At 41.3% G+C, this 12,670-nt stretch overlaps 1 protein-coding gene across 3 annotated transcripts in view; it reads left to right on the top strand.

The window, feature by feature from the left end:
* rapgef5a (Rap guanine nucleotide exchange factor (GEF) 5a) overlaps positions 1-12,670 on the top strand; it is a 49,305-nt gene that overhangs the window by 20,399 nt on the left and 16,236 nt on the right. For all 3 annotated transcript variants that reach the window (XM_040122220.1, XM_040122222.1, XM_040122221.1), the window contains 3 exons: positions 3,404-3,607; positions 10,717-10,862; positions 11,951-12,051. In XM_040122220.1, the coding sequence (XP_039978154.1) occupies positions 3,404-3,607; positions 10,717-10,862; positions 11,951-12,051 (451 nt within the window). The remainder of the gene's footprint in view (positions 1-3,403; positions 3,608-10,716; positions 10,863-11,950; positions 12,052-12,670) is intronic.

Raw genomic sequence — 12,670 nt, 5'->3', positions numbered from 1 at the left:
GGTCTAGTCTGGAGCTGTTATGGCAGGAGGATTGGGACAGCCTCTCTTCATACCCAGCATAAACAAAAAACCAAAGATCAAATGCACTTTTTTAACTAACAGCAACTTTGTAGAGGTGTGGTCCACCTGTGAAGTGTTGCTGAAATACATGCAGAGTGGTTGTTATTTTAACCTGTGCCGTCATCGCGAGTATCATTAATTGAATAAGCTGGATATTATTTATTTTTTAATGCTGCTCCACAGTTTGCTTGCTTGTTGCAAAGCTGTGTGTTCGGAAGAGGTGTCAGTGTTTTAACAGGGCACAGTGTTTTTGACAGCTGTCGTACCCAGAAAGCTCTAAACAAAGGACTGGAAATGAACTGGGCTGAATATGACCAGTACTGGCCCATTAAAATTTAACCTGAGGGCTCCGACAAGAGTAGCTTTGGACATTCATAATAACAGATAATACAGTAATTGGCTTGTTCTGACTACCTTGCTCTCTTTTAAAGGTCACTGAGTGCAAGCTGTGTGTATGTGTTTGTTCATGTTTGTACCTCCATGAGGTTGCTGAGCATATGAAATGGGGTCAGACCAGAGTTCAGAGTGAGGCCTGTTTGCTTTCTGGTCCCATCTCTGTTCAGTGGAAACCTCTTTTTCTACATCAATTATTCATTCTCTGATTACACCAGAGAGATTAGGAGAGAGGAGGAGGACAGAAAAGAGAGAGCATCTCTTTTGTACACATACAGCACTGTAGATCAGCGCTTCAAATGTTTTTGGTTTGTGACCCCTTAATACAAAGAAAACGGCTCCTTCTGACCGCTCGTCACAGGCTGCATTTGTCATTACTTTGGGAGTGACTTTCCCCTCTCATAATCCGTTATTTGAATAATTTTAGAGGCCTGAAGTGCTGAAACTGCCTTTTTTTTTTTTTCTACAAGAAAAATTCAAAGATGAGAGAAAAGTCTAAAGATAAGCTTTAATGTTTTTTCTTGTTTCCAACCCCTGTAATCATTTTGTGACCCCTTTACACCGTATCTCCACAGGATTCTGTTCAATTGCATTCCGGTTGTGCTACGCCGGTGGTTTCAATGTCCAGTGAAACATTTCAGAAGCAGATTGTCTGTTCTTCGGCATTTAGAGTATTGTCTAGAGTTGTTTCGGCAACATTTTTTTTCGTGTTTTATGAGATGCAAACATGTTGAAAACATTCTCATTTAGATGTGGTAACAGATGCTTTGTGGCTGCACTTTAATTTGACAACTTTTTGTTGTCTCTTTCTTTATGATCGCTCCTTTTTAGATGTCAGTACAGACGTAATCACTGCACAGCTGTTGTCAGTTCCCCCTTTTATTTTTGTTAATTTTGTTTGACTTCATCATGATCATAAAATGCTGCTTTATCTGCAGCCCACAGCTTGGTAATGACTGCTAGTTAACAGCTATTCATGACCCACGTCCAATACTCGTTCTGTTGTCCGACAACAAAAATAAAAAATGGTAGAAGAGAACAACTTTGTTATGAATTTGGCTGCATTAAAACACGCTGTTTATGATCACAGAAAGCAGGAGGAGACAGAATGGAGGTTTAACAATCCAAGATGGTCTTGTTCCCTCCTTGCCTCTCTCTCTCTTTCTCTCTCACTTACTACAAACTGCTGTGTATGTGTAAAGACAAGCCACTAACAAATTAAATGCAAATAGGCATTTATGTGTATTTACAAGTGAATTTCAAATTTCAGAGACAAGCTTGTCTGGCAAATGTAGACCTAGCATATAAAGATAGATAGAGCAGAGAAAAAGGGCCACACACGACCCATTAGTGAGATGCTCCAGTCATGAACACAACCAGATTCAGTAGACACTGGTCGTTAGATTGATCCTGCAATCCTTGTGGGGGGTTTGGGAACCAATGCAGATTGTAGTGGTAATGCAAGTATTAACTGAGTTTTGTTAAAAAAAAAAACAAAACACAATTTTGCAGTTGTGTGTTTTACACAGCTGCAAAATGTCACGGATGACACATTGAAGTCCAAGACTTATTTCCTTTGTGGTCCTTTATGTATATACAGAGTAGAGTATTTCTTATGGTTTCAAAAAGAATGCAAATGTTTTGCTAATTGATCTCCACAGCAAATTAACTGGACTGGAGTCTAAATTAGTTTCACTTAAACTGAACGTTTTAGCTCGTCATAGATGTCAAACACAGGGGAGACCAAAGAAAAAAATAAGGATACACTGGGTGAGAGAAGGAGAAAGACAGAGACAGCCACACAATACAAACACATACAGCCCACAGACAGGATTATCTTCTGTGTGTTCTGTGTCTAGGACAGGAAGTTGAAAACAGGTTAAGAGGAAGCAGCAAGGGACATGGGACCATGGCTCTGATATAATGTCTGTGTCTGTGTGTACGTGGCTATTCTACAAGATAAGAGCTGTCATTGGGGGGGGGGGGGGTAAACAGAATGAAGCGTGGGACTTTGCCATCATGTTCTGTATGTGTGTATATGTGTGTGTTACCCTCTGCTAGAGGGTGGCACCGTGGGATAGTTGAGCTCGCAGGAAGGGTAACTCAACTCTCAGCCAAATGAAATACCCCTCTCTCTATCTTCCAAGGAAAATAAACAGACGAGGCTACCCGCCACTGGTGATAACAATCTTACTAGCAGCACCCAAGGGAGCCCACACACACAGTCATGTTTTCTGTCATCAAGTCTATCAGAGGACAGAGCCATTAGTTTCTCCAGTATCCTGCAGCTCTTTTAATGAAATATATTCTCTGTCTCTTGTTGTTTCCTTTTCTGCCTTTCTCTTCGTTTTTCTCTCTGTGTCTTTAGGTCTTAGTGTCTGTTTCTTTGTGCTTCTCTTTTTTTAAGTTATCACTGTTAGATATTCATATTTATACACTTTTATCCACTGCAGTTGGGCTACCCGGATTGTTAACACATTTCTAAGTCCCAACTATAGAGGGGAGGAGACAGACACACACACCCCAACACACACTCTTCCCACACAGACACACACGCCCGCCCACTTATACTACTAATCACACACACTCACTCTTTCTCTGCCAGATCCTCTGACACGGAGCAGTCAGACTGAGAGAAAGAGAGACGTGCAACAGATAAATGGAATTACAAGCTGTAATAGATAGAAACAAGAAGGGACAAAGAAGAATTAGAGAGAGAACAAGATAGACCCAGGATTACTATTTCTTCTTATTCTCCTCACATGGACATAAAGGGGCAACTGAAAACTTGTCATTGCATGCTTCTGCATTATGCCCACGCTGGTTTCATTCTCCCTGGGACAAAAACACTGAAGTTTCTCGACCTCCATTCCACAAACAGACCTTGAGTTTTTCCACCATGTCTTGGGACTGCGGGTTGAGATATGTCTTCATGCCTCCTGTGTTGCAGCTGGGCGGGGTATGTGCGTTGCGGGACGGCGGCGGCGGCGGCGGCGGTGGTGGCAGTGGCGGCGGCGGAGGAGGGATGGGGACTGTATGCGGCCGTGAGGAGCTGACAAGCCGGCTGGGGCTGGAGGCCGTTCAGCGGCTGGCTAAGGACGGCTGTCGGCTGCTGCAAAACCACAATTACCGGCTGCCCGACAGAAACCAGGCTGTGAGTAGAGAGTGTGATAATGGCATTGGAATTTTAAAATGTCATTAATATCATACAATAGTGATATGACAGATGATGTCGTTCTGTGAACTTCTTGGTCTTTCCCCATGTAATCTGCCGGGCAAGTGGTTGCTATATGGTTAGAATGAGTAGAGAGTAATGGACGTCACCATGTGGTAAATGCTATCATTATTGTCATCACTTTTAAGTGCACACACACTTCAGGTCTGGGTTACTCACAGACTGGGATCTGGTATCTTGTGAGTAAATCCTCATCATAATTTGTGTTGCTTTCAATTTGAAGGACCGACACACATGCACACATATGAACATCATCTACATGAGTACATGAGGACACATCTGTGCTCTGCCATGCACTCACACAGGCACAGTCTGATTAATAATGGCTTAGTGCAATGTGATCTCATGTTCTTTTTACAGTCCGTCAAGTACTGAGTGTGTGTATCCATGTTCACTTATGTGAGTTTGCTGGCTAAGGCCTTTATCATCATGTGTGGGAGCTTGTGTGTGTGTGTGTGTGTGTGTGTGTGTGTGTGTGTGTGTGTGTGTGTGTGTGTGTGTGTGTGTGTGTGTGTGTGTGTGTGTTCGTTCACGCACTGCTGGCACTGTGGCAGGCTGAGTCAGTGTGCGCGTATAATGATCGGGGTGTTAGGGAAGCGTTGTACTGTATAATCCTGCTTTACAGTACACCTGAGGGCAGGAAATGAAGCAAATGCAGTCTGATTTCACCGTACATCACAATGCATGTGTTTGTGAAATCCACTGCATATCTCATCAGCTTGGTGAGTTTGACTGAAGCCCAGCCTTGGGGATTTTCAAAGTTCATATGATTTTACTTTCATTCTTTACATGCAAAGGTAAAAACATACTGTATTTTACAACACCATTAGCACTACATGAAACTACAGAGAAATATTTATGCAGGGTTGTTAAAGCAGGGATGCAGTAGAGAGAGGGTTGAACTGGACTCCTAACTGCACACTATATACAGATCCTTTAATTTATTAAACAATTTAACCACTTTTAGCTTAACTTAAATCTCATAAAGTATCCCTTAGTTATCTTAAACAAGTTTAAGTTACATGGGGGCAAACCTCACTCGGTTAAGACTTTTCCTAAAAGTTTGAATATTATTTTTTATTTTAAAGTTTCTAAGCCCTCTGAGGATCAGTGAACTTACATTTTTACATTTTTATTTACTGCTAAATCATCATTGTTAGTGAATAAATATCAGAATTCTTTTATGTTGTATATTTCCCCTTTTTAAAATGCAGTTGTACCAACAGAGAAATAATTTTTACAGAGGCATACAGAACCAAGACTTTTTCTGATGAATCTTTAAATGCAAGTAAAGATCATGAAGTTTGCAAACATACATATTTTAGGGTGGGTTGAAGGGAAATGTGTGTGAAATTATATACAAGAAATTCTACCCTAATCCTATAGCCTCAAAGAATCCTGGAACAACCGGGATCCAGATAAAAATGATTGATGTGACATTGTTGTAGAGTGAGGAAACAATGTTTTCTTTAACTTAAAATCTACTTAAAGAGAGATTTGAGGTAAACATTGGGAACAATGTTGATGAATTAATGTTAAAAGGTTAATGATGAAACGCCCAGGTTGTTCAAAGGTCCTTCAGTCTACACACACATGCCCTCTCTGTTGCTTGGGTGAAAGTAAGCATGAGAAAGTCTTTTTTTTTTTTAATAGAAGCAGCATCAGTAGCTCATGCAGGAGTTGTCAGTTTGTCATCAAATTATCATTTCTGTTTAAGGCTTTTTCTGCAGGATGCAAAAAATTTCATAAAAATATTATGATTGCCTGTGTGCCTCCATATACTAGAATACAAGTACAAAAAGATGCAAAACACTGACATTTCAAACTTATCATAGCACAATATTATCAGAAAAAGGGGAGGCAAAAAATATACAATGTTTGCTGGATTGAAAAAAAAGAAATTAGAAGTATGAAATAACATTGCCAGGTACTGAGGTGTCATCACTGTGACAGCTATATGTCACTTCTGTGCAAGCAGTGAAAACCATACACAGTACGACCAAAAGGAGGAAGAAGAGGAGAAAGATTGGGAGATTTACAAAAGACGCACAATAACAAAATGCAGAAAATATCCTTCAAAAACAATCATTTTTCCCCTGCTTTATTCTTCCAAACTTATGTGTTTAGCTTATAGTGATGTTGGATTGTGTTATGATTTAAAAATCATCAATCATGTTGCATGAACCGACACTTTCATTCACAGGTTCCGTCAGACGTTATGATAAAAGTATGAAAGGAAATTAATCAAATGATTCTTGCAGGTCTGTGGGCTTGGAAAGATCCTCTTAGTCTTTTCCAAGTGTATAGGAAGCACATGTTGATCTATAATCATGTGTAAATGTGTGCATAGGGAAGATGCTTTTCAGTAAGGCGCCACAAATGTTAGATGTGTTTAACATAGCTTTGATGATCGTTTTTTCCAGTTCATTGTGCATCTTAGGCTGCAGAATGTAGCAGAAACCGAAACCAAGCAGCCAGCTCGATTCACCACAAAGACCGCTCTCCTTTTACTGGGTTGTCATGGTGATTTTTATTTTTTTATTTTTTTAAAATTTCCTTTTTTTCCATGACAGACAAGCTCTGACAAACCTGTGTGGGCTGTTTCCATAGTGATATAACTCATATGTGCACTGGGTGCATCTCTGCCTTGTAGTCACTTCAGACTTGCATTTGTACTTTTCCGTATTTGGTTCAGCCATCAGAGTTTACCAAAGGTCAACCTGCACAGAGGATTAAACAAGGTCACAGCATGCATGATGACACACACATACACAAGCCAGCTTTTTGGGCATCCTGTGTTACCTTCTAATAGTTATAGTTAGAAATTATACTATTTGTGTGTTGCATGCATGTAAAGTTGCACATGTGTGCGCTGCTGACCATAAAAGCATTGTGTTTTCATATTCTTATCCATTATTTCCAGGAATCAGGTTCAGAGCTATCACAACACTGATATGGCTTCGTCACTCTCAGTCTCTCTCTCACACACACACGCGCGCACACACACAGGAACAGGAAGGGAACAGAGAGTGTTTCCTTTAGGCTTTCCATGAGGCCCACCTTTCCTCTGAACAATGTCATATTGATTGTGTGTGTGTGTGTGTGTGTGTGTGTGTGTGTTAGAGAGTGAGAGAGAGAAAGAAAAACAGACAGACGGACAGACTGAGTGAGCGACAGATATATGGATGATAAACGAGCCTGTCTGGCACACAAGTTTTGATCTTGTAAGAGGCTGAATATATATGCTGCATCCTTCCTTTCTCATTCTGTGCGCGCAAATTAAACACTTTCACATGTGTCTGTGTGTGTGAGAGAGACTGTATACGCAGTCTATGACCCTGTGAGGGGCACAGCAAGTGCATGTCCCCTGCTCTCTGTTGTCTGTCCCCAAATCCAAACTTCTAGAGGACAAAATCTGACAATTCAAACGAGACAAAGATAGAGAGAGACTTGGCTAGAATGTCATGCAGAGAGGAAAGAGAAAAAAGTGTTTCCAGATGTGTAGAGAGGAGACAGTGAGGAGGGAAGGGTGGAGGAGAGGTGGAAGTACAGATGGTTGAATTGAAGGAAGGGATGGGGAGGAATGAAAGGAAAGAGACTGACACACCTGTTAGCTGAGAACAAGTGACTGTCCTGAGTGATGATGTCACAAAAACATTTATGCAGGTTAGTTTTTATCTTTTTTTCTTTACTGTTGATAAAGAAAAAAATATCCATCTCTAAACTTGCCAGAAATGTCATATCCAACTCCAGCTCATATCCAGCTTGCCATAGTTGGGTGACCATTCGAGTGTATTACATAATTGCCAATTTCATGTACTTGTTTTCAACTTAATATCAAAGCATGTTGCCATTTTTAGCAGAGACCAAAACAAGAGCATCTTGAAACTGATCATTTAATTCTTGTAAGATTCTCTTTTTCTCATCAATGTGTTTAATAACATTCAGAAATCCCCTTATAAGCATTATAATTTTCAGTTGGATTCAAATGTCTCTTTCTCAGTCACTTCTTCTTGTATTTCTCACTTTTCCCCACGCTCCTCCATGTCTCTCACTTTCCATCACGGTCTCTTGCCCTTCATCTTGCTTTCTTTTCTTGCTCTTTCTCTCTTTTTATGTTACATAACTTTCTGACCCCCCTCCTCCCCTCCACAGTGTTTGAGTGTCTACTTTGTGTATTTTTCCTTTTTGTGGCTTACGTTCTTTCTCAGGCTAAATTGATGTTGTTCGCTGCTCCGTTTGCACTTATTCTTTAGAGATTATTTGTGTGTGTGAATGCATGTACAAGCACTATAGTTACATTTAAATAGTGGCAGTGTTGCAAGTTTTACTTAATGTTGTGGGGCATTTTCTGGAAGCCTTTTGATCTTGACTGTGTGTATGTGTTATAACACTGCCTTCCTCCATTGTTGTTTTTCTTGGCATCTATGTAAAGAGAGTGATTGTGTTATCAGAAAGATCAATAGTTTGCCACTTTATCAGGAGCACAGCAAAACATTTTACTCTCCTTTGTTTTTACAGTAGTTATACTTGCTTACATAATCTCTCTCTTTTTGTTTTTTTCACTGTATTTCTGGGGCAATTTTCCATCATTTGATAGTTATTGGTGTAGAGAGACAGGAAAGTTCAGCAGAGATAAAGAACAGAGAACTGTGATTAAAAAAAGTCCTGCTTTAAATTTGAACCCTGGATGCTGTGGTCTAATGGCATGTCCCCTTTAGACCACTTAGCCACCAAACTTGTTATCTTGACATCACATCTGGCCACTGGGTGTGGTCTGGGTTCCAGCCTAAAATGTAATTAATGGCATGCAGTGTCAGATCTCTTTACATCAGCTGTCACTACCTTATTTATCAGTTGTGTGCATCTTTGTGTTGCTAATCCTTGAGGACATTTAATTTCAGCATGTTACATAATGAACTGGCAACGATAAGTAAGACAACTGGCAGTGTTTTCATGTGGTTGTGTAAGTTAATGATAGTTATAGCAGAATTGAGAAATTTAATTAAAGAAAATCTAAAATGGCAGAATGAGGTACTGAAATGTCAAAATTATAGGAAGTTTCAGTCATCTCATCGAAGTCAAAGATGCTCTAAAGAGAGTCCTAAACCAGACTTTGTGCTGCTGTGAAGTGTGAACAGCACCAGTTATGTTTCTTCGAGTGCTCAGCCAAGATAGAAGCTCCGCTGCGAGGAAACAAACCAGAGTCTCTGCAGTGGTGGGCGAGTGTTTTTTTTCCTTTTTTCTTTTTAATCTACCAGCAACTACCTGAACGCCCCAAAAATGAATTGTTATAAAGTGTGAAAATAAATAAATAAAAATATTCCATGTTGTATCATCAATACCATAGCCCCAACGTAAACATGGACAGTGAACATGGAACTGAAGCTTGACTTGACACAAATTCACCTCATCAGGCTTTATAGTCAATACATCATACAACAACCTCTATCCTTAGACGCTTGAATCAGATGAGGAAAAACTCCCTCCCAGAATACCCCTCAAAACACAGTTATAAAGTTATTAAACGCGCGCACACACACACGCACACACATGCACACACAAACACGTCCGCACACACAGACACATGCACACACACAGACACACACACACACACACACACACACACACACACACACACACACACACACACCAGTTTGGGGATATTGTTTTCTCTCACCCATGTCAGATTCCACCTGCTGTCTCTCAGGATCAGACCGGTCCTTTCATGATCAAAGACACAGAGGGAGAGAGTGTGTGTGCGTGTGTGCGTGTTTGCTTCTTCGTGTCTACCTGTCTATTGACTTGTTTTTGTGTGTCATAAAGGTGTCTGTGACTGCATCAACAGTGCTCTGTGTTAGGGCGCCACGATGTCTACAGTAAGAATCCAGATTCCAGATGTTGTGATCACAGTTATTGATTAGTGCACTGTTGGCACTTCGTATGAACCTTAGCACCCTTTTACCACTTTTTTCAAACCTCAGCTTATCACCACTGTTATATTATGTAATTTTGGCAACTAAATGTCGATATACGACTAAACACAGCTGTGTGCCTGTCTGTATTAAAGCAAGAAACACTGCAACAGAAAGACAACCCTGCACAGATAGCTCTCTGTGTTTGTGCTGATTGCTGCTTAATCCCTGTGGCCGCGACAGGGACTGCAGCGAGCAGCTGGAGGAGAGACATTGCTTCTTTATCTCTCCTCCTGCTCCTGTCCTCTGCCTTTGATCTCCCTCTCCCTTCCCCTTCTTCTCTCCTTTCCTCAGGGTGTTTTCTTATTGTGCTCCTTTGTCCATCTGGAGCTCTGGTCCCATTGCACTACCGCTGTGTGTGTGTTTGTGTGTGTGTGCCGGAGTCACAGATCAAGTTGCTGTTCATTTTTGGAGCAGGAGATAATTTCAAGTGTCGGCCCATATACGTAGGTATCCCCATTTGTATTTACTATACAGTACCATTTCTTTTAAAGGCAGGAAATGCAGTACTTCCTGCTATTTGTGCCTGCATGTGTGGATTGGTGTGAGAGTGTGGGTGCTGCATTCACCTATGTGTAGGAGAAAAAATTAAATCTTAAGTGAAAGGGCCTGGACAATAGAGCCCAACTGATACTGGATTTCTGAGGTCAATAAAGATGTAGGTATTTGAGAATTTAAAAAGTCTGACTACGATAGATTGTCTGGTATTCGTTCTTTAACATAAAGGCATTACATAAAAAACATCTTTCATTATGATCCCTTAAATTTGTTCAATAAAGAGTTGTGAACAAGATAGTATGTATTGAGTAATACAATTTACAGTTGAAAAATAAACTCGTCAATGCTCTCTGGTGGATAGAAATTTAATGGCGACACAGTTTGTAAATTTCTTCAAACATATGTTTGGGATTTCTGTGCTGTAATTCCTCGTTACTTATTGGACGTCATATACAGTGCACAGATACCAGTATATCTTTTAAGAAGCTACAATAGGCCTATAATATCAGCTTGGCTCACTGTGTGACAAGTTGTCCCTCTGCATTTCTCTCTCAGGAGGCAGTGGGGAGAGTTTGTCTGAAGGAGAGAGGACGGGACGTGTTGGTGTTGCAGAGAGTGACATCGTCAGTGACGTCGCCATCGGACCGGCCCTCACCGACATCTTCAGGGGGCGGGTCTAGGGAAGAGGAATGCGACAAGAGGTCAGTCCCTCCTACTACATAATAAGAGCCCTCCAAACAAACAGTAGCAACAAAAACATAATCATAGTACTCCTCCTCTTTTTTAGATTCCTACTTTGGGATCTCAGGTTGCAACCACGTATTCTTGCACATACATGCAAAATATCAGTAGTGCTGTCAACACTGTCTGTGCGTGCGTGTGTGTGTCTGTGTGTGTGTGTGTGTCTAAGATAATGAATGCTTTAGCTTCTGGAACAGAGCAGGAAGAAGAGAATGGCTTTTTGTTTTCATCTGAAAGGGAAACAAAGATGACACCAAGACTGGTTTACTTCCTTCCAAAAATCCGTATATACGTTGGGGATTATATATATATATGTGTGTGTGTGTGTGTGTGTGTGTGTGTGTGTGTGTGTGTGTGTGTGTGTGTGTGTGTGTGTGTGTGTGTGTGTGTGTGTGAGTGTGTGAGTGCATTTCCTCGAAGTTGATTTCTTTGTAGAGTGTCTGTTTTTGTCTGTATATGCCAAGACCTAAGGCACAATGTAGGGAGTGTCAGTGACAGGCAGGTTATATGTGTGTGTGTGTGTGTCTGTGTGTGTGTGTGTGTGTGTGTGTGTGTGTGTGTGTGTGTGTGTGAGAGAGTTTGTGTATACAATGCTCACCATCGTGAGTAGTAATCAGTTCTCTCTGAGGGCTACTGTAGGGACTGTCAGAGAGAGGGTTGTAATCTCTGAAGCTCTTAGCTGACAGGGGCAGACGGCAAGGCATTTACCACGGGAGAGTACCCTTCCTGGATATGCAAAGCTTAAATGAGGGTTGGTCCTCCAGACGTGTTCAGATATGAAGATGACCACCGTGCTAGCTACACTCGCGGAAGCAGAGGAGGACATAGATGATGAAGATGATGATGATGAGGAGGATAGAAATCCTGATGAAAATACTAGCAGTTCAGAGATCTGTACATTTGATGTTCCCCATTTCCAGTATATCGATGACGACGATGTTGAGGAAAATAAGGAGGAAGAGAGGGAGGGGAGATGGAGGGATGGAAGAGGTCGTACTTTGTGTTCACGCTCTAGTGAGGAAGATTGTCGTGACTCTGCGTCTTACAGATATGTGGTGGTGTCGGGAACGCCGCTCAAGATCTTGGAGCACCTACTAAGTGACCTGCGGTTGGATGACCAGAGAGGGGCACCAGAGAGCAGGGAGAGCGGTAAGTTTTGAGACACACACGTAAACACGTTTGGTTTACACTGTGTACATAGACACATCTATGACAGGGCATCGATACACATAGTGTGGCTGTATGTCCATTTCAAGAAACAGAGATAGAAAGGATTAGAATTTTAGTAAGAATAAAGTTAGGGAAACAGTTTGTCATGTAAATAAAGCAGATGAGATGTTTATAAATGCTGTTTGACCAAAGGTGTATTTAAAACTAAGTACTGGACCTCCCTCATTCCATTTTAGTGCCACACAAGTTACAACACAGCCCAGCCTGTACCTTTCTCTGTCTCAACTTCCTCAAAGTGGGTTCAAACCATACTCTGGGTGCGTGCGTGTGTGTTTGTGTGCACGCACGCTTGAGTGAGTCAGCCCTCACACCACATCCAGGTGCGTGTGTGCGTTTCTTTCAGCCATGGAATTGCTTTAAAATGTGAGGAACATTCAAGAAGTTAAATGCTCTGATGAGTTAGTGAAACGATGCCCTCAGGGGGCTTTAGGCATTTCTGCAGCAGACAGTTTCACCAGGCTGTTAACTGTCATCTCATTTTCAAAATCCTCAAGTCTCCTTTGTATCTACTTGGTTCTTTGACAGTGCAGCAGTTACA

Source organism: Xiphias gladius, chromosome 24 (genome assembly GCF_016859285.1).
Source record: "Xiphias gladius isolate SHS-SW01 ecotype Sanya breed wild chromosome 24, ASM1685928v1, whole genome shotgun sequence".
Taxonomy (NCBI): Eukaryota; Metazoa; Chordata; class Actinopteri; order Istiophoriformes; family Xiphiidae; genus Xiphias; species Xiphias gladius.
The sequence above is the reverse complement of the archived record's forward strand: the minus strand, read 5'-3'. Positions and strand labels throughout refer to the sequence as shown.